At 35.5% G+C, this 24033-nt stretch overlaps 1 protein-coding gene across 2 annotated transcripts in view; it reads right to left on the bottom strand.

The window, feature by feature from the left end:
• Positions 1–5610: 5610 nt before the first annotated feature.
• LOC138696523 (synaptotagmin-12-like) overlaps positions 5611–24033 on the bottom strand; it is a 405788-nt gene continuing 387365 nt past the window's right edge. For both annotated transcript variants that reach the window (XM_069821606.1, XM_069821607.1), the window contains exon 8: positions 5611–6869. In XM_069821606.1, the coding sequence (XP_069677707.1) occupies positions 6699–6869 (171 nt within the window). In that variant the 3' untranslated portion in view covers positions 5611–6698. The remainder of the gene's footprint in view (positions 6870–24033) is intronic.

Genomic DNA, 24033 nt, shown 5'->3' with positions numbered 1-24033 from the left:
TTATTTTGTCTGCTTCTTGATAATTTATTCACTTATAGCTTCTCGGGTAAGTAATAGGAATATTGTGTATTGCATTCCCTATACACTTGCTAGTTGTGAACCTTTATCACTTCTCACTTGCAAATGGATGTTAAGGTATTAATTTTTTTAATGTATATATAAACAGGTTAGAAAATTGGCTAATTATAATGTTATATAGTACAATTATTAATGTACAAAACCGGATGCAATACGCTTACATTATTTTTAGGAATGTGGAAACTCTTACATGTAAGAACAATTTAACAAATAGAAATCTGCTTGAGACGCCCACCTCTACTTGATGTGTTGCCAGTAAAATTAAATTGGTCCGATTGAGTGGAAGACATACATGTTTTATCGTTTCTATACTTTAAATCATGGGTGTAGAGCAGTGGTCAGCAAAGATTACGTCATATAAAATATGGCCCGCAATACACAGTAAAGGGGAAGGTAGGAGGGGGAGGATACAAAACTGCCTAACTTTGAATAAATAAGTGATGGCTAAGGAGAGGAGAATCATGCCTTACCCCTCCACCCTGCTTGTATATTAAGTGGTAGACTCGCGAGTCAAGAAATGCTGACCACTGGTGTAGAGTGTAGACGAACCTGTTATTTTTGGCTTACTGGTAATCTGTGGGAAATGTTTTAATAGGCCAAACTATTAAACTCTTTAGTCGAGGAACTTTAGGATATATTGTAAACTATAGCCTATAAGTTGTGAAATTTTCAGAAGAGTTGGTTGCTGATAATCTGAAAGTGCACATTTCCTTGTCTTGATAGAAGCCTAGAAGTTAATAATATTACATCAGGATTAGGCCTTACCTATTAATTTTTTCTGGCATATATATAATATATTGAATTTCAAACAGAATAAAATAGGGAACAGAGGTAAAAATTAGGTTCCTATCTTATGAAGCGATAGCAGCCCTCTAAAACAATTTAAAATAGCATTAAATTTGAATGAAATCCATTCAATTACTTACCAGTACCATTAATTTCTTTGTAAATGATATTTCTGAAAACTATTCTTTCACAAATAGGCCTACTTGCATTTCACCATGAATTCTTATCTTTTAATTTTTGAATGTTTTATAAGACAAAATTAAAATTTACAAAAAAAATTGTATATATTTTTTTTAAGATTAAATTTTAATTAAACGATACAGGTCTCATCATGAAAAGTTATAAAACTGTATCCTACATAACAAAATACTCATATTAAAGACATATATTAGCACTGATTTATTGATGACCACAGATTATGAAACCTAAAAAAATTATTCAAATAGTATTTGTGGAAGAAGATACAATTTCAACATTAAGAAAAATGTCTTTTAAATTTATATTAGATTACAAGAAGTAGGATATGACATAATCAGTCATCTAAGTTACAGTATCTATAAATATTAATATTAAACACTTCAGCTATACTGTATGTACATAGGAAGAATATTTTAAGTAGAACATTTTTATCAAAATTAAAGAAATTTTACCTCTGTCCCCACATAGGGTACCACAAACATTTATTTCCATTTCATTGCAAACATGGTCACCTGTACTGTCATTCATAACCAAATACATACAGTTATGATTCTTATATTATAAATTATCTCACATTCAACATTTTTCTGTCTACCATATAAATGATGATGTGTTCTAATAGAGTATTATTTTCTTTGTGAGTAAAGTTTAGTTGGCAATTTGGCTGTTCTTAGGTACTGTATTTGAAAAGAGACACACACACACATTCAGAATAGATTTTTAGGCACAGATATATACATGTGTGTATAAATGCTGAGGGAGGTTCACACAGGACAGCGTTTCCTGAACTGTGAGTGCCGTACAAGGGAAAATGTTGCAGTAAAATTAATTGCAGTCTTAAAGTTTGAGTCTGAGAACAATATAGCTAGAGTAAGCAACTATCCATGTCATGTTTCCCATTAATATTTGTAGGTCTTCTGTAGTAATACTCTGCTGTGTCTCCAGAATAGAGAGAAGACATACCAGTCTTTCAATAAGGACCCACCAAAAATATAAATGTTTACTCCAGAAGAATAATGTTCAAATTATTTACTACTTCAATAGAAATAACATCAAAGCATTGTTCCATGTTTCTTAGTTATACAATATTTATAATGGCGACATCAGTATTTTTAATTTGAAAGGGCTTTCAGATGGCCAGAATTAATAAATATAATGGGAGTCCTTATTCTTACGTCATACGTCATTGTTACGGGAAAATGTTTTTAATGTTGAATATGTACTGATTTACAGCTTAATTCAGGGATTTTGGCTCTTGCAAAAAGTAAGTAGATAGACTGAGAGCGAGTTTCTCATTACTACTGGCGAGCTGGATCACACAGGTCAGGCCAAACAGTCATAACACCTAACACTTCCTTCTTATCATGTTGCGGTACACTCCGTCTTAAAAACACAATATTCTTCCATACACATCACGTCACTAACCACTACGTCCTTGACTAGTTAAACAATGTCATGTTGACTAATATTTTCTTGACATTAGTGTCCCTCAGCTACGAGCATAGATATTATTTTCATTCTTCCTCTTCCCTCTTCCCCTTCTATGCACATTTGTGATTAAATTTAAAGGTATTTTACTAACAAATTGAAATTAATGTAACTCTGAAAATATCGAGATTAGGACACATGATTATATGACACTTTTTGCTCAGAATGTCTTCGGAAATAAGCTTCATAAGTGGCGGTAAATCCTCGTGAATCAACCGGGATAACAGATTACTCAGTCTTATAGGTTTTGACGGCAACAACTTTTATCAATTTCACTGTGCTTCCATCTAACTACTGCATAAGAAGTCACGTTATAACTTTAATTTGAATTGCATGGAGCAACTGTATTTCCATCTAGCGGTCGTTACCAATCGACTGTGGCGATCCTGGTGGCTGTTTGCTTCCACATGTTACCGTTTTTAACATAGGGACGGTCAATCTGTTATAGATATATATATATATATATATATATATATATATATATGTGTGTGTGTGTGTGTGTGTGTGTGTGTGTGTGTGTGTGTGTGTGTGTGTGTGTGTGTGTGTGTGTGTGTGTGTGTGTGTGTGTGTGTGTGTGTGTGTGTGTGTGATCAGGGGTCTAAGTATGTAATTAGATTAGACTGAAATTTTGTGTTTTATTTTTTTGATGTGACATGAAAAAATGTTACTTTGTTTTATGTATGTACTTTTTTTGTATGAATTGTAAGTTTTGACGAGTCCCATAATATCTTTGATATTCGGCTGGATAACAGAAACTGTGAAGTAATTACAAGGCAAAAGTTTTAACAGCCACATGTAGTTCACAAGCCAGGACATGTGAAAAGTGGCTATATTATCTGTGCGGACTTTGAAGCTGGTTAATGGTTTGATTTCCATTGAGGAAATCGTCATAAAATAAATCTACATTGCATATGGAAAGGTAGTTTTTCATACGTTGATTGAATAAGAAGTTCATATTATTTGCGGATTGGATAATAAATATTTTCTTCTTCTTCTTCTTCTCCTCCTCCTCCTCCTCCTCCTCCTTCTTCTTCTTCTTCTTCTTCTTCTTCTTCTGCTTCTTGATTTAGGCCCTGTGACCTGTTCCGTCTTCAAGAGAGTGTGTATTCCTATCTTCTTTTGGATCATAGGTCTATTTCGGCCGTTTTGCTATGAGTTGTTAGTTCAGTAAGATCTTTGAGTCCACACATGTGGAGTAACGGTTAGCGCGTCTGGCCGCGAAACCAAGTGGTCCGGGTTCGATTCCCGGTCGGGACAAGTTACCTGGTTGAGGTTTTTTCCGGGGTTTTCCCTCAACCCAATATGAGCAAATGCTGAGTAACTTTCGTTGCTGGACCCCGGATTCATTTCACCAGCATTATCACCTTCATTTCATTCAGATGCTAAATAACCTAAGATGTTGATAAAGCGCCGTAAAATAACCTACTAAAAAATATATCTTTCCCGATATTGTTTCTTCCATTCTTCGTATATGGCTATACAAGGAAGATTTCTTCTGTTGTACTATTTCATTTTATATACATTGAAACAGACCCCAAGGCCAAATTAATAACTTAAAAATAAGGCAAATGTAAACTTTGAAAATATATTTCTCTCTTTCAAAACAGTATTCGTAGTCTAGCCACTACTCTTAATTTATTTTGTACTTATATTTAAATAAGACGCTTAAATATTATAACTTTTTGGAAGGTACCTGCATTTTATTTCGGACACCCCAAATTGAACTTGCTTTCTGATCTAGAAAAGTGTAACCAGCTAATGGTCTCAAGAATTTCATTTCATTTTTATCTAATCCGTTTTTGTCCAAATTTCGCAAGCGTATGTTAATACGGGGGTAGTCATTATTTTATAAAATTTTAATTGGGTATCCCTCCGAGTTTTATTCCTTAAAGCCGTTTTTATATTTCCACGCATTTTATATTTTTCGATCTTACAATTCATGTCATAGTTCTGAATGAAAGATACTTTGTAGCCCACCTGGTTAAAATCATAACTTCAGACGAGTTTCTCTGTTTTTAAAACTAGTTATGATTACATAGACTACATTTAATCTAATTCTATTTTGTTCCTTGGAATTGATGTAGTCACCAATATCTTAGCAACTCCTATGAACTTACTGTGTTCAACTTAGCTATACCTCTTTTCTTACACATTTAATTGTTTCACTATCTTATATGCCAACATGTTATAAAGAACAACACCCACGTGCTGAACATAGAGTATGTATTCGTAGCTTGATTTATGATTCGAACTGAAATATATAGGGTCTGTTGGTCTCAGTTTGATGTACTTTTGCTGTAATTTATTTTGTTATTTTTTATATACGTTACAGATAATTTTCTAACGGGATTTGTTTGAATTACAGTATTATTCTTACAAAATAACTGAACGAATGAAGTAAAAATATAGCCGTTTAGCTGCATCATTGAGAAAACTGTTTGCTTATGAAACTAAATAGGGCAGAATTACTTCAAGAAGATTATGTACATGTATTTCTCACTTAATTTTAATGTTGAATAATTTTTAATGCATAAATCTTTTTATGAACTCCTGTAACTTCTTGCAACATGCTTTTCTCGTAGGCTCCATAGACCTTCAATGGACAGTTCTGTACAATGTTACCACAGTCTAGTATATACAGTCACGAAGCTCCATATGTAATAAATATGCATCCATAGATAGTTGCTAACCACTAGGATCGCTACTATCGCCTCATTACAGACAATGCGAAATAGTACCTGCACAGTCTATTATTCATAGCAACCTCACAACTCAAGCTTCGTGACTGTACCGTAATGTTACCATTTGTATGCTCTGGCTTGTAAATTATAGGTGACTCTGGTTGTGAGCCAAGTATAAGAATAATTAAAGTAATAAATAAATTTGATTGGAGGTTCTCAAACAGGTTTTAGCCACACTTTCAATATTTGTGAGCATTGGGGACCGGTACTGTTTAACTTGAGTGAACACTAGCCCACTGAAGTCCTTTCCTTTCCATACTGTTGCCGTCCATATCTAACCCATATCATGTAATATACTTTATTTCTTTGATGTCATTTCTAAGACGCGTATATTCTTCTGACTGACAAGTCATAACTATTCAGAGAGTTTAATCACATATTATTTTATTTCTCACACAAAATCAATATACTCATATTTCGAGGCAGAATGTATCACATATAAATCTGTCACTAAACTTATTTACTTAGTTATCTTTATTGTACCTACCAAAATCTTGTCTAAGCGTTCTTGTACACACATTGTTGTTCAGTATTTACAGTTTAGAAGTCTAGAACTATTAGTATTAGAGGTGGAAAAAGATTTCGAGGTATAATTGAGAACAGAAGTGATGTAAATAAGTTTATCGTCAGAATAAAAAAAAATGAAATTAAGTTGGCGGACCATTATTGATCCCAGTATCATCTTCTCCTTCGTAATTTGACACTATAATGGAGTATGTAATCAATGCTGACTCCAGAGTTCGAAACTTTGAGAGTGCTTCGTTCGGATTGAATTGTGAAGCAGGAGCTGTTTAAACTCCCAGTCTAAAGGTACTATAACAATTATTGTTACTCATATTCAGTGCAATATTACAAACACGAATTTTATAATATTTTGTACGTTGTCCACATGTTTGACGTACAAAATAAATTGAGGAGTTATCTTTTAGGGTAAGTTTAATTTTATCATAATTAAAAATATGACACAAAGTGACAGAGTCCAAGTTCGAATATATTTTCCCCCAAAAATGCTCACAAGTAAGAATAAAAAATAAACAAAAATATCCTTTCTCGGTACAAAATTTAAGCGTAATTGTTAAATATACTGCGAAAATTTAACTCAAACGAATTTTGTGAGCCTCATTAATGCCTAAAACTTTTTATGATACGAGTATATGATTCTTTTTTATTAGGGGTGTATTTAGGAAGAAATGAATGAATAAAATTTTATTTCGGTAAATTTGTTGATTTAACAACGAAAAGAAAATATAAACTCCTCAATTTATTATTTTTGACTGAGCTTCAGACTTACATTTTGGAGTGAATCAAAGCGACTCATACCCACTACTGGAATCTGGCAGAAAATGAGATGTGAATAAAGTAGATTTAGTTTAGGAAACGCTTTCCAGGGACAACACATAATGCTCTTCACTTGCGCAGCGGATGCCACATCGCAATGGGTTTCCTCAGAGACGAGAGCATCTGATTCCAGTGTGATAATGCTTTCCCTGACGCTTGTGTGCCGACTATCACGTGACCTATCGAGTAGGCGCGGGGTTCTCCAGTATTCTCAGCTACCGTCACCCTCAGCTGGATTGTCTGCAAGTGAAACAGAAAGCTTAATTAATCCCTTATTCATCAGGTATACCAATCCCTCTCCCGGAGTGTTACACCTTTATCATGTGGTGCCCCCAGTTTCCACTCGAGGGGCTTTGGGGTTACAGACAGCCATTCCACTACAGGCCCAAGTTTACACAAGTTTTAATGCAAGTTAAATTGCACTAGATTTCAAGCTTAGGCTACATGGGGGTAAAATTCGTACAGCCAGAATTATATTTAAGGAATATGCCCGCAGAACACAATTATTTTGATCCTTGCATATGTTTTAATCAGTGTTATTTAAAGACACTGCACCAACATCTGAATTTAGGTAACTATTTTTCCTGAAGAGATAGACACTTATTAAATAGTATTAACACGTTTCATGAATTGTCGTACAATATAGTAGGCCTACATGCATAAGCATGCTAATTTTATAGTCTAAAATGCCTAATTTGACGTTAGAACCTATTTTATTAAAATATACAATTCTTTCTTTTTTTTTAGAGACATTTTTAGTCCGACAAGTTAAATGTAGAATAATTAAATATAAATTTTTCAATAACTGTCCCAATTTATTAGGCCCAATGGTTATACAAATAAAAGATTAGGTTAAGATTATAAGTTAAATATGATTAGCGCTTTCGCCGCATGTGGCATCATCAGGTCTAAAAGATAATATATATCGAGTTGTATGAACGTTTTTTTATTTGGTTATTTAACGACGCTGTATCAACTACGAGGTTATTTAACGTCGATGGAATTGGTGACAGTAAGATGATATTTGGCGAGATGAGGCCGAGGATTCGCCATAGATTACCTCACATTTGTCTTACGATTGGGGAAAACCTCGGAAAAAACCAACCAGGTAATCAGCCCAAGCAGGAATCGAACCCGTGTCCGAGCGCAACTCCGGATCGGCAGGCAAGTGCCTTAACCGACAGAGCTACGTCGTTAGCTTGTATGAACGTAAAACATAAGTTGTGAAAAAGTATAGCCTAATATAACCTTACAAAGTATCTAAAGATAGCTGTGGATACGATTCCATTCGCATCGAGGTGACCGACATCGGGTCACATTTTGCATCCTTGGTTGCTGTGATTGCTTCTTTAGAAATTGTACGTAAATCAATTTATGAGCAACTTTACCTTTTAGCTCATGATAGGGAGAAACGTAGCTCAGCACGTGAACCAGGTGGCGAAAAAGTAGCCTACGTGATTCTCCAAAAGAATCCTTAACTTACGGCCTCAATACAGCAGAGAATGTTTTGTTGGGGAAGTGTAAGAAGTGTAATAAAATGAGAAAATGTGACTTTCCAATACGATAAACAAATTCAATATCGAAATAGGACGCTCTCGCTACATCTGTAGACGTTAAGCATTCGTTTTCTGCCTACAAGTTTGAGCTAACGGACGAAAAGTGTAAATTGTCTGACGAAGATTTGGGAAAGTTACTAGTTCTGTATTGCGAGTGCAATAATTATGAAAAGTAGATATGATTAAAATGAATGAATCTTAATGGAAGTCGGCCTCGGCAGCGTACTTGGTATAGCACTGGCCTTGTATGCTCGAGATTGCGGGTTCGATCCCGGCCCAGATCGATGGCATTAAGTGTGTTTAAATGCGACAGACTCATGTCAGTAGATTTACTGGCATGTAAAAACTCCTGCGGGACAAAATTCCGGCACACCGGTGAAGCTGATATAAACTCTGCAGTTGCGAGCGTCGTTAAATAAACCATTTTTTTCTCAATGGAAATTTAGAGAATAAAAATACAGGTGGAAGTAATATAACTATGAATATTTTAACAGCTTATTCCTTGGATAGAGTACAACAAGAAGTTCTAATATCATATTAGTTCCAAATGAATACTTTTCTCAGAAAAAAAATCATGTAAATGTTAACACTGTTTCACTCGAGAAGTACTGTCCGTACGATTCTGATTTTTACTTTTATTATTAGAGGAACTGATAAGGAATGATTTATTCCTTTGCAGTTTTTAAATAAAGTGGGCGGTTTTCTTGCAAATTGAATAAAAAGATCAACTTATATCATGATTTCCAGTCATTAGGAAGTTTGACAAACCTACTGAAGTGACTAAGGAACGGAGCACAGATATTTTGACCGAGTGCGTGTGTGTTAAAATTAAAATTATGTTTTATTTAACGACGCTTGCAACTGCCGGGGTTACATCAGCGTCGCGTCGCCGGTGTGGCGGAATTTTGTCCCGCAGGAGCTCTTTTACATGCCAGTAAATCTACTGACATGAGTCTGCCGCATTTAAGCACACTTAAATGCCATCGACCTGGCCTAGGATCAAACCCGCAACATCGGGCACAGAAGGCTAGCACTCTACCGATTTCTCCACTCAGGCCGACTGCGTGTGTATTCGTAGGTAAGCTGGCGATGCGCTGTTGCCAGACTATGCAGATTTTCAGTCTATATATGTTTTAATTAATCATGCATGAAATTAGAAAACGCATAATATATTTTTTATTTATTTTAATGTACTCTAATGATAAAATAAATGTTTTTGGTCAATTTTATGACAGTGTTAATTAAAATTGATAAAACACAAATAAAATTGAAAAAAAAAATATAACAATTTCATGAATACTATGTCTGTTGAACTTCTTTATTTATTTTACATGTTTCGGGGATTACATCCCCATCATCAGTGATGTAAAGACAGAGCGATTCCGGATGTTTGATCTGTATTCCTGCGTGACATGATTTCACATCAAGAATATTTATATTTTACATAACTTTCTGTCAAATGAATTGTGCGAAGCCACTGCTTGACATAATATTTTATGTAAATTCACAAGTTTCTCCACATTTTAACACTTTACACCAAATGATTATTTTAGTGCAAGGAAATAAAACAAATACTTAAGGTTTTATACCTACTAGGTATATAAAATTCCTCTTTAGATAGAAAAAAAGTAATCCGAAAGTGACACGAGTTGAACTAAATGTGAGTCTTCTGTATTGTAAATAAATGCATACTGTATGTTGTTGGTTAGTCAAGGGTTTCTTTCCTTCTATTTTATTCGGATAAATAATATATTAAATGTCAATGTAAATACAAGGTATGAAAGAACTATCTTTCAACTGTTTGTGGGGGATATAGCTGGGATAAAAAGATACACATTGAGGTAGGAAACCATGAATATGGAATGCATAGTTAAATCTTGAATTGCAGAAACTTCTCAGTTCCGAAAACGTCATTAGAAGTTGAGGGACGTAAACATTGTCCTTGACGAAATTCCACAGGAAGAAACACGCTGTGAGGTCCGGTGAACGAAGTGGTCATGTGCAGAAGGTGTTGTCTGTAGTCGGCTAGGTCACGGCATTGATTTCTGAACACTCCGCATAGAACTTTCACGCACTCTATCAACCGTCTTTTCAGTAAGTCTTAACACTTGACCTCCTCGCGCGTCCTTTTCCTTGACGTCCACACCTGTGGAGTAACGGTTAGCGCTTCTGGCCGCGAAACCAGATGGCCTAGGTTCGATTCATGGTCGGAGCAAGTTACCTGGTTGAGGTTTTTTCCGGGGTTTTCCCTCAACTCAATATGAGCAAATGCTGGATAACTTTCAGTGCTGGACCCCGGACTCACTTCACCGGCATTATCACCTTCATCTCATTCATACGCTAAATAACCTAAGATGTTGATAAAGCGTCGTAAAATAACATACTAAAAAAATTTCCTTGACAGATGAAGATGCCGTGAAGCTGTTCGAACCACCTTCGGGTTAACGATGCAGGAGGAGGACCAGGAAGTCCAAATTGCTGCTGGAACACTTGTCGAACAGTGACAGCACAATTACATCGCGCGTATTCGAGCACACGCCAGCTACAGTCTGTTGGTAGTGCAGCCATTTTGTCCAACAATGATGTACACGTTTCCCGCTAAATAACAGATGAAACTCAGATGGCAGTACGAAACTGGAAATATTCCTCTTTCAAATAGTGGTAATATCATGTCTGTCGCCTTAAAATTAGTGAAAATATAGTATTATATAATCGTCCAATAATTTGTAGACACAGTGTATTATGAGTGTAAGCTATACAGTTTATAATATCGATCGCTGTAGAGATAGGCAACTTGAAACACTCTGTGCAAGGAACATTTAATCCATATAATGCACATACTAAATTCCATCAGAGTTAGTGAGGACATATTTAAAATGTTCGATGGTCATCGTACTTCGAAAACTAGCCTAACAAGCCTGTGACATGAGTGTCTCTATATTTTAATGAACAAAATGGCTGCTCTGCCACACTCAAATTAATTGGAACTGCTTCTGTACAGGAGTCACGTTCCCTCCCCAGATTACAGCCCACAACTCTGAAAGGCTTCATCGTTTGATGTAGGTGAGGCAGAGGATTAAGGGCAAAGAACTTTGTGGTACAACATTCCACTCTTCATTATCCATATTCAATCACTTTTGTACTTGCTTATCTAGTGAATAACGCTGAAGTTCATTATTATTCACATCCTACTATTCTCTCGTGGGCACTGGTATCATCGTTCTTAGACTGCCAATTTCCGTAGATTTTGATGCCACACACAGATTTCATCCGTGATTATGAATGTTATTGCAGAAGTCAATTCGAGTAAGCATTCATGTGAACACAGATCCATTTCCCAGAAATGTAATAGTATTTTAAGAAAGGTAATAGTATTTATGTGAACAAGTAAACAAGCATTTCCGGTAGTTGAGTACTAGAGAGCATGCTTATCGAACCGTTAACTCAGATTCGATTCCCGATGCTCATTGGGATGTTACTTATGTTGAATAAAATCGCATGATAAAGGTTTTTAAGAGATTCTTCCTTTTTCGCCAACAGGACACATTGCGTTTCACCGATATTGCCTATTCGTTTCATTGTACTTTTCACTTAATTCCGTGTGATATCGGATGAGTTTCATGATCCTACAGATTGGCAGGAAGGCAGACCTGCATTTTAGAGTTTGATACTAAAATTCAGGTGCCCCCTCCCCAGTAGGGATATTAATTAATGTGAAAAGATAATTCTTAAGTCCACACCTGTGGAGTAACGGTCAGCGCGTCTGGCCGCGAAACCAGGTGGCCTGGGTTCGAATCCCGGTCGGGGCAAGTTACCTGGTTGAGGTTTTTTCCGGGGTTTTCCCTCAACCCAATACGAGCAAATGCTGGGTAACTTTCGGTGCTGGGCCCCGGACTCATTTCACCGGCATTATCTCCTTCATATCATTCAGACGCTAAATAACCTAGATGTTGATACAGCGTCGTAATATAACCCAATTAAATAAAAAAAAAATAATTCTTAAAATGAGATGCAATACATTAGGTAACAACGTAAGTAATTTATTGATGCATTATGTTTGTATTTTGTCTTTATCTGAAATATGTTTTTAAAATGTGTTCGAATTGGCGGTCCTGTCTATCGATGCGTATTTGTAATCTGTGCAGCTCGTCAATCTTACCTGCAACACAATAATAATAATAATAATAATAATAATAATAATAATAATAATAATAATAATAATAATGGAGTGATATTATGACAAGCTGCGACGTTGCACTTCCTGGACTTGGGAGGATTGACTTGACTTTTCGAGGGCCAGACCCGGGGCGGATCCTTGCACTTAGATTTACTGTACACTTGTTCAAAATGAAAGTGAAAATTTCCTCAAAATGAAAGTGGCTGGTCTCTTGAGCAGTGAAAATTTCCTCAAAATGAAAGCGGCTGGTCTCCTGAGCAGTGAAAATTTTCTCCCTTCGGGTGAGCGCGCAGTTCACTACCGTAAACCTCCGTGCGCCTCTTTAGTTAACTCCATAACACAAGGCGCTGATTTGGGCTACCTCCACAGCATGCTTCGAATCTCCGTAGTGAATTTTTTGTTTTGTTCTTTATTTTATTTTTTACAACTCCTTTTAGTGTAATATAATCAAATAATTTTGCTTATTTAATTGATGTTATTTACAGATAATTACAAAATTGGTGAAAATTTGTGATTATAATTCCAGGAAATCAGGATATAATTTGTCATCAGCATTATGGTTTTCTTCTTGTTTATAATTACTACGTTTAGGCCCTGATGATCACGGAATTAGATTAGTATAATAACCATGTTCCCTGTAGCACAACTTGCAAATTAATTAGTGCCAATTATTTAACCGTCAACATATTTACTGAATTTTCCTTAGACAATAAAGTGCAAAGCAGCAGGGATTAATCAAATGATTAACACAGCATTTTAATATGAAAGCCCCTAATTGTCGTCTTTAGTGTTACTTCCATCTAGCGTCAAAAGTTTCTATTAACACGAAAAAAATAATAAAGCGAAGAGTATTCTAAGGATACAAAAATGACGAAAACCTGTTAAATTTTCACCGATGCATTTAAAAGGCAACAAAAAAAGTTTAATAACTCCACGAAGATTTGAACCTCAGGAACTCTTAGCTAACGCTGTACTAACTACGCAAAGAATTTTACTGCAGTCAGAATGGCATTGTAACGAGCAATGGTCGTACTCCACTTCAGAACCTGTTATACAGTATATAGTGTTTGTGTTACAATATTCACTGTTTAAACACTCTGAACGATTTGTCTGTTTTAAATCTCGTATATGAATTATTTTCTCGGAAGATTTTAGTGATTAATAGTTGTGTTACCCATTAGTATAACTACGAGAAGAATATACGCAATCTTTTGAACAAAGCCTGGCTATCCCTAGCGCTCACGGAAATACCCGATTCGTACTTAGTCTCTCAGACGCCGGCCACTTTCATTTTGACCAAGTGTACATTGGCCCATCGTGCACCTTATGCTTAACTCACACGGACCACAGCACAACCACACCACAACCACAAAACGGTGGTCCACTTGTGGGCTGTCAGGAATTAGTATGGAATTAGAGATGATGGTAACTCACACGGACCACAAACTGAAGTCATTGTCGACGTCAGTGGTCGGTATCACCCACAGAATAACCACAGAGTTGTCGCTGTCGGTAGTCGAGCGCAACTCATAGTGCGGCACGCCGACCTCTCGCCGCCGACAGACGCTTTCTTGGCAAAATAGCAAGCTTGCGTGTGGTTTTCTGTGGTCGATATGGACTTCAAGTAAACACAAAAGAGAAGTCCGCATGTGGTCAGGTATATTGCCGCCCCTAGGAAGTGCTAAAATTTGTCGTCCCCCAACTCTCATGAACAGTTTATGAACAGCTATTATACAGGTCATGTTTAGTTTAAATTAGTTTTAAAATGAAATGTTACAATTAAAAAAAAAAAAGCTGCATTCTGTTTCCTCGTTTGTTTCTTGCCCAAGAGCTCACAGTGGAAGGTATGCTGCTTCTATATTGATGGTAAATATTTGCTAATTTCTTAGAAAATATTAATTTTAGGACCTATTTTATATGACTTTTATTTCTTGTTTTGATGCGTACTACCTCCTCTCTAAATATTGGAACCTCTTTTTCAAAACACCCTGTATACTGGAGCAGTTGGTAGACTACAATGTTGTTAAGTGACCGATATAATAAAAATGCTCTCAAGCTGAGTAATGATTATTACACTCTATTTGGATTACAGATCCCAAGGTAAAGGAGTAAGTCTTCTGAGTCAAATGCCTCCCTTCGATCGAAGTAACTGTATCACAGATTATAATATGGGCGGTGACATTGACGTGGTTACTGTAATATTTGCATGTGAGACAACTTACGATGTTTGTAGGTCTGACTCTTTGCTTTTTATACGATTATAGTGATAGTCAAATACGAAGAGGAGCCGGGTTAGAGCATTCTCAGGCCTCGAATCCAGGTGGCCCGGGTTCGATTCCCGGTTGGGGTAAGTTACCTGGTTGAGGTTTTTCCGGGGTTTTCCCTCAACCCAATATGAGCAAATGCTGGATAACTTTCGGTGCTGGACCCCGGACTCATTTCACCGGCATTATCACCTTCATCTCATTCAGACGCTAAATAAGCAAAGATGTTGATAAAGCATCGTAAAATAACCTACTTAAAAAAAGAGCATTCTGCGTACATACAATACGATTTCGTGATTCTTTTAGCCATTAAGTAGTCTTCTACTGAACGTTGCAAGAACCGTAGCAATTGAAGCGGTCTCCAGAAAAAGGGCTCATAAGAAAAACTCGTGTTTTGTGATATGGATAATATAACGTTTTGTTTTAACTTTACTTGAAGAAGACCAAACCTCAAGACAACTAACATTGTTATATAAACTCTTTAGGTAGCACATAATGTGCAAGAACTTGTTATTTTGTTGACAGAAGATCATAATATAAAATGAAATATTGTCAACTGTTATTGGCCCTTTTTCCGGAGAACAAGTAGGTTGATAAAAAAAAGTACATTAATTGAACATGGAAATAGAAAAGACAAACAATTAATGTCCTGTTACTCTTAAACAGCAAGCATAATCATTTTATATTTCCAAATAACTGTGCGATTTTAAAGAACATATAAATCTCACAATATAAACATGGAGTGAAATTATTTAAACAAATTAAGAAGAGGGGAAAGAAAGGCATGTGAGTTTCTTCCCATCAACGTGATGCTGTAGTTATTTTACATCCATATCTCATCCACAATCATTCTCGACTTTTCATCACTTATAAATTTTATAAAACATTAGTTCTTGCAACAGGAACAAAATGTTTTTCTTCAGCCACATCTTTTGCTAACACATAACTTCTACCTTGCCTCTCCTTGAGTGTGTTTCTTCACGTATCAGGTTAACTTTACTGTAATCTCTTTTTTATTTATATCATTTTCATACCACCGCCACCACCACCACCACCGCCACCGCCACCACCGACACCACTACTTATATATTTTATCTTTCCTCGCTCGCATGTGTGCAGCTCGCTCTGTACTGCCGCTTCCGCTGTACTGTACCTCTGAGAACGTTGAAAGGTAAAATGTATGCACTGTACTACTATTACTATTGTACTATAGCTGCTACTACGCTATTATTATTATTGTTATTATTATTATTATTATTATTATTATTATTATTATTATTATTTATACTATTATTATTATTATTATTATTATTATTATTATTATTATTATTATTATTATTATTATTATTATTATTGGCCATAAGTAAATGTGATGAACACCGAATCACTGCCAATGAAATGAAGATTTTAAGAAGAACTGCTGGCTATACTAGATTAGACAAGAAGAAAAATTAGAATATTTTCAAAGAATTAAATATTGACCCAATTTTAGTGAAAATTCAAAATTATAGACAGAAATGGAACTCACATATACTCAGAATGCCTAGAATAAGGATACGATGCCAAGCATTAAATTAACGCCTTTTAGGAACAAGATCTTTGGGTTGTCCGCTGAAACGATGGAGTGAGACTTAATACGTGATAAGAAGAAGAAGAAGAAGAAGAAGAAGATTATTATTATTATTATTATTATTATTATTATTATTATTATTATTATTATTATTATTATTATTATTATTATAAGTTAGAGAAATTGCGCGTTATATTTTAGACACGCAGATTACAATTGGTGTAGTTATTTCAGAGCTTAGCAACTGACGAAAACAAATTGGCTGCTGATTGTGCATGCGCAGAGACGTTCTGAATCGGACCGCTTTCTTAACTGATGATCTTGATCAGTGTAGTTCAGTAAGCGATTGTGTTTTGTTTGTAGTGGTCGTGATGTGAACTGAATCACCATTATTACACTTACCTAGACATTTATTTTTGCAAACTTAAGAAACATTAGCCTATCTCATATGCGAGAAATTCGTTGCGTTATCAGGGCTTTCTTGAATATCAGGTATTAGGCTAATATTTTGGTTTCTATTGGGTTAGAACGCTATACTTCAGAATACCGTGTAAGTACTTATATACAAAAACTGTGCAAATTAATAATAATTAAAACACATGTTTTCTATTGGTGGCACAAGGGTAGATAAATACATATGTACATAAAAACAATATGTCCCCTGGACCAAAAATAAATAATTCAATAAAGCAATAACGCCACCGGCGTGACTCAGTCGGTTAAGGCGCTTGCCTGCGGTCTGAAGTTGCTCTCGGGCGCGGGTTCGATCCTCACTTGGACTGATTACCTGGTTGAGCTTTTTCCGAGGTTTTCCCCAACCGTAAGGTGAATGCCAGGTAATCTATGGCGAAACCTCGGCCTCGTCTCGCCAAATACAATCTCGCTATCACCAATCTCATCGACGCTAAATAACCTAGTAGTTGATACAGCGTCATTAAATAACCAATAAAAGAATATGTACTTACGCGGTATTCTGAAGTAGTTCCGGTTAGAATATTCTCAATATTTAATATTAGGCAGTAGTAAATTGTAAACAATACGTATGTGTATAAAACGTATGGCTGTTTTTAAGATTAATTTAGTTAACTTAGTATGGCTAAAAGTAGGAAGTTTAATTTTGGTATAAAATACAGAGGATAAAACTATTGTACTATTACCATATGAAAGTAACACCATAAGGTTCAGTCAGATACAGGAATCTTAGTACCATAATGAATATTAACAAGAACATAATTGTTTGCTCTAACGATACCGTGGGTTACCGGTATTTGGCACACATTAATGGCTTAATTGTAGCGTCTGACTGTGCAAATCGTGTTCCACTTTTTAACCCCTCCTCCCTTCCCGCCGGTGTTTATTTCCGTAAATATTGCGAGTTAAAGATCACGTGTTCTGGACACCCCTTAGCTGATGGGTTAGGTTATGTTGTGTTACGTTTATTTTACTGCTCTCTTTTAAGAAGTTGTTTTAATTTTATGCAGTTGGGATATTTGCTCATGCAATACCGTAAAAGAGTTGGCGTAATGAAGGAAGCAACGAGGCACCGCGATGACTAAGTGATGTCCAGAAAAGCCTACGTAATATTTAACTCGCAATATTTACGGAAATTCACGCCGGCAGGGGGTAAAACACACTGGAACTCGATCCCCATAATCAGACGTTACAACTGATGTACTGTATGTTAAAACGGATAACACACGGTACCATTAAAGTAAACAACCACTAACAAAGATATTGGATGGATCAGGTCATAGTTCAATGGGATATCAAAACTGTTTGTAAAATATTGCTGTGAAGAAATTAATTGAAAAATTTCACGGCAGTAAACTTGGCGCTGCATCGTTTATGTGTTTTTGCGCAGTCTTATAAATGTAGAAACATACAACGTTTCGGAGCTACGTGTCGGTTCCAATCATCACAGACGACTAGGAAGGAAATGGGATCCTATCTATTGCGTCCAGTATCATGAATTGTTCGGTCCTCGAGAAGAGCTCTTGACTCGGTAATAGCTCTTAGTAATGGAGTTGGTTTCCATTTCCACGTATTCCATACGAGTCGTATGTAGGACTCCAAGTGTCCAGCGTGCTCTCCGATTAATAAAGTTGCCAACCTTCCCAGCAATCCGGCTAGTATTGGTTTATTTATTCGTAGAAGTAGTGTAATTTTATATTTCCCGTATATAGTCCAAAACATTAACTTGTCACCGTGGTTATTATGAAAGTACTGTGCTACTGAACGATTACAGAAGAATTAGTATCTCGACTTACTATTTTATCTAGGCTATTCGTAGAAGCAATGCAATTTTCTGTTTTTAAGAATATAGTTGAAAATATAAATTTCTTACCGTAATTATTCGAATTGTGCTGTGCTATTGAACGATTGCAGAGGAAATATCTCAACTTATTATTGTTTTATGTATTCGTAGAGTTAGTGTACATTTTTCAAGTGAAACAACTGGTACGTACAGTAACACAATAGAAACATTCAGAGATACTCGTATGGCACACGTATTTTTAAGTAGGATTATCTTAGCAGTTGATTCTTAATGACAGTGTTTTGTTTACGAAGCCTGTACCTGCTTGAGACTGCGTCACAAGAGTAAACTCGCTTGCATGTCACGCGCACAGTAGTGAACTTAATTCTTCGTATCTCCTATTCTTATAATGAAATTAGGGTTTGCACTTTCCCTACCACAACATAGAATAAGAGTTACGTATTTCCAGAATATACACTGGCACCAAAAAGTAGCACACTCAATGTTTTCCTTATAAGATCTGTATAAAGGGCAAGTTTAAGAAAATAAAATGTTTATTCTTATTATAATGTAAAACTAAAATTCGCTAATATGTTTTCGCGGGATATCAGCAGAGTTAAGATTTTGGAATGCTCCAAGCTTTCGACTGCTATCTCTGCAGCCATCTTCAGGGAAGTGATGTCCGAACGAAAAATCGAAAAAAAATCGAAAAATCGAAGGAGAATTGGGAGGAAAATTTAAAAGGTACGCAAAACGCGTCCTTGCAAGGGGTTGGGGGCTGTACAAAACTAAATATGTGAGCTCCAAGCCTGTTGGCCACTAGTCTCACTCCGGGCGAACAGAAAGTCGAAAGGTTATATAGATGTGGCTGTCTCAGGTGAAACGGGATTGGTTGGCGGATCGGCCAATCCGGGGCCGGGAATTGTCATCGCTCGTAAGCTCCGCCCCTCCCGGGATTACTGCGTGAAGTTTGGCGGGCGGCGAGCCCTGTTCCGCCGGTTGGAATCGGTTGCCGTCCTCGGTCCGTGATCTTCATGACCTTGATTGTAAGAGGGCCTGAGTTGGTCTAAGGCCGGTGTCCATGCCTGACTGAGCTGGAGTCCACTGTCTCTGTTAAAGTTGTTTTTCTCCAGCTTGATCTCTATGGCCTCCTTGATTGTACGATCCCAGTAGTGGCTTGATTTGTTAATGACCTTGGTGTGGTCAAACAGTATTTTATGCTCCTTTTCTATGCTGTGTTGCGCCACTGCAGATTTTTCCGGGTAATACAGCCTCAGGTTCCTCTTATGTTCTTTGATTCTGTCTTCTATTGTGCGGTCAGACTGGCTTGGGAACACCACGTGCCGTTGGCGATAATTCAATCTCAGCCCCCCTCGCGTATGTGGTACCTAAGAGGTTACGTCCAATTTCGGCTTCCCCTTCAAAATTTTCTAGAGCTCCTTCAGGGGAGCAGCGTAACCCGGAGTGAGACTAGTGGCCAACAGGCTTGGAGCTCACATATTTAGTTTTGTACAGCCCCCAACCCCTTGCAAGGACGCGTTTTGCGTACCTTTTAAATTTTCCTCCCAATTCTTCGATTTTTCGATTCGATTCTGTTCGGACATCACTTCCCTGAAGATGGCTGCAGAGATAGCAGTCGAAAGCTTGGAGCATTCCAAAATCTTAACTCGGCTGATATCCCGCGAAAACATATTAGCGAACCAACGCCGAGAAAGCCTCAAATCATAAAAACTAAAATTCTTTCACAGAAATAACAACAACAATAACACAAAATAATTATTTAATAAGAAAATCTATTTTCTGATTTTAAAAAAGTATTTGCACATGATACTAATGCATATAATAATAGGTCTTTGTAATGTATTTTCAGTATCCTGTATGCAAGCCAATAGCACGGATGAGAGCTTCCAGATGTCTCGGCATTGAATGAACCGAATTTCTCGTCGTTTCAGGAGAAATTTCAAATGACACATCCAAGAACCCTCTTAAAGCGATGCGCTACTGAAAATAGTCGAATTTTGACAAATTTTATAATTTTTTATTTTCGCGCTAAAAATGTACGGTTTAATCAAACATTTATCTCAATATTTTAATTAGAACTATACTTTTATATAATTGGTAGAAGTTGTGTTAATGTGCGAGTTATGCGTAGCTAAAACTTTAAATTTTATTATCTCAAAAAATACTGTACATTTTCTTCGTTTTCAACGACAAGTATTAATTTTATTTCTCAGTGGTTAAAGCTAGAGTGATGAAACTTGGCATACTTATTCATTAATATCTCTGTTGTGAAATGGAGCATTTGATTGGCTGTATTCAGCAGTTTTATTGCTAGAGAATTATACATAAAGCAGTATTATTTTTTATTAATGTTTGAACATTGAGAAATTATATTTTTTTTTTTTTACAAATGAACAAATTAGAATAGGACATTACTCATGACCTATTGCACAATATACAGTGTTACCTTTAAGGAAAAAAAGATTTTAAAATATTTTTTTAGAAAAAGGATTTCACTAAGAAAATAAAAACATAAAAAAACAAAATAAGTTTAATTTTTTAAAGTGTTTATGAGAAAAAATTGAAATTTACAATGTGTGATTATGATATTGATATGCATATATTCAATAAGAATTTCAACTATGTAGCTAAAAAATGGTGGATTTTAGAAATTTCAGTAGCGCATCGCCTTAAACTCCTCCTTATTAGATAGGCGGCGCTGTCAGTAATAGGTTTACTTTTTGTTGCTCGGAGTTCTTTACCAAAATTTACATACTGTATATTTTTTAAAACAATTATCAATACCGTCATATCACCCAAATTCTTAGAGATTCCTTGCATATTATAAATTTAATTTATACCGCTCATAAGGTCTTAATTAAGGATATACCATATGCTAATTTTAACTAAAATATCATATTTATTTATCTAGAGTTCTGAGATTTTTATCGAGTACTGGACTTGACAGGGTGATTTAGTTTTTTATTGACCCGTTTTACTTATCCTCTGGACCCTTTACATCTGGAGGTTACATTTGTTGTTTAGTATATGTTTTTCAACAAACTTGACATTCGGACCTTTTACATGCGAGTATTTTAGAAATGCGCCAGGTAACCTATTTTGTGGTAGCATTTGTTGTATTATTTTATTGTTTCTTTTTAAATACTAGGTAGGGTCTGAGAACTGCTCACTTTTACGATTTTTATGCATCACCTTGTTGAAACTGCATTTGTGTACCTCGTTTTAACCGTGACAACGCTTTTGTAGTTCTTTTAAGCATTCTGATTATTACATTGTATTTCTGTTCTATGAAGAATTTTAGATAAGGGCGTAAATAGCTATAGTAGCTGACGCGCCCTTTTTAAACCCCACTAACTAACTAACTAACTAACTAACTAACTAACTAACTAACTAACTGAACTAAACTAACTGAACTAAACTAACTGAACTAAACTAACTGAACTAAACTAACTGAACTAAACTAACTAAACTAACTAAACTAACTAACTAACCAACTAACTCTTTTATTTATAAAATTTAATTTCAAGGTTGTCTTTTAAGATATTTTGTAATTGATATTAAAATATGCTTAATTATTACAGTACATCTTATTTTTACAACAACATTCACCTTTAATTATAGTTTCTTTTTAAATACTAGCTAGGATCTGAGAACTGCTCACTTTTATGATTTTTATGCATCACCTTGTTGAAACTGCATTTGTGTACCTCGTTTTAACCGCAACAACGTTTTTTTTAGTTCTTTTAAGCATTCTGATTATTATATTGAGTTTCTGTTCTATGAAGGATTTTAGATAAGGGCGTAAATAGCTATAGTAGCTGACGCGCCCTTTTTAAACCCCACTAACTAACTGACTAACTGACTAACTGACTAACTGACTAACTGACTAACTAACTAACTAACTAACTAACTAACTAACTAACTAACTAACTAACTAACTAACTAACTAACTAACTAACTAACTAACTAACTAACTAACTAACTAACTAACTAACTAACTAACTAACTAACTAACTCTTTTATTTATAAAATTTAATTTCAAGGTTGTCTTTTAAGATATTTTGTAATTGATATTAAAATATGCTTAATTCTTACAGTACATTTTATTTTTACAACAACATTCACCTTTAGTTAATTATATTATTGTTATTAATTTTCGGACTCTTGTGGTCGTCATATATTAAGGCCGTACGATTTATTTTTCTTCAAATCTCTCTATTTCTGATTTTACAATGTTAATACATTTTTCCGGAGGCCATGATTAAAATTTGTGATTCTTCCAATTGAAGAGTTAAATATTTGGTGAAGTTACGTAATTTATTTTATCCTGCATTCATGGCAAGATCTGTATTAATCGCTAGGCGTAGGCCTATACCAAAATCTAACGTGAGCTGAGAATTACGAATCAGATTGTCACTGTCGGAGGAATGTTATCACGTTCTATATAAATATACATTGCATATCTAGTTAGAAGTCGCAAACTTAATTTAACAATGACGGTATTTCGATATGCAGATTCCATTTCAGAGAACTGAAGTTCAGCTGCAATCGCGAATTAACGTAGCCACAAGTTGCTACAGTTATAATGGCCACCGCGCATTTCATCATCTGCCTCGCGTAACAGATGGGGTCTCATTTCTTGAAATCTCCTCGAAAGGAGGGTGGACGTTAGTTAATGAAACAACCGATGAACTTTTGAAGGGAAGAGAGGTTGTAGTTTGGTTAGAACGCCGCATTGTGCAGCAATGATTTATTCTTAAAATATAAACATTTTAGGCCGCGTTGTGTATAGAGTCGTGATGGGAGTATAGCAATTGTGAAGACAAATGCCGGTCGATATTTGATACAGCATTGTTAAGTAACCAAGTAAAGAAAATAATGCTGATGATAATGATTTTAATATAATCATTATAACATCAATAACAATAATAATAACCATCTATTATTCTCTCTAATTATAATTACGAATTTGTGAAAAGATCTACTCTATTTTGTAATTTTGTCCTTCCTTTTGCAAATGTGTTCCCATTTCGAATTCAGCATTTTATCCGTTTGGAAACAAAAATATTTTATGTCAGATGCTCTGGTCCTTTGATAATAATATTAATAAAATTCTTATTACATTCGTACAGAGCGCAATAATTACTCATGCTGATGAAGATGCCGTTGCATAACAGAACGAAACATCCAAATGTTAACGCAATATAATAATAATAATAATAATAATAATAATAATAATAATAATAATAATAATAATAATAATAATAATAATAATAACATACTTTACAACAGCGAGAACTTGAAACATAGCTCCTGACTTCACATAAAATATTATTTTCACAAGTACTGCTGCCCAATCCCATGCTGCTTTATGAGGTCCGACTGCTATTTGTAATCAAGATGACGTCACGCGCCTCGGCTGCCGCTTCGATAAATGCGTAGTCCTCCATCTTTACTATAATCCCATCACGAGTAGAATGATGAACATGTTTCTTTCAAAGTACGAAGTTTTCTTTTTACCAAACTGGTAATAAAACTAGCACATAGTCATTGAATTTTAAG

Source organism: Periplaneta americana, chromosome 3 (assembly GCF_040183065.1).
Source record: "Periplaneta americana isolate PAMFEO1 chromosome 3, P.americana_PAMFEO1_priV1, whole genome shotgun sequence".
In the NCBI taxonomy this organism is placed as follows: Eukaryota; Metazoa; Arthropoda; class Insecta; order Blattodea; family Blattidae; genus Periplaneta; species Periplaneta americana.
This window is presented reverse-complemented; position numbering and strand designations above follow the sequence as displayed.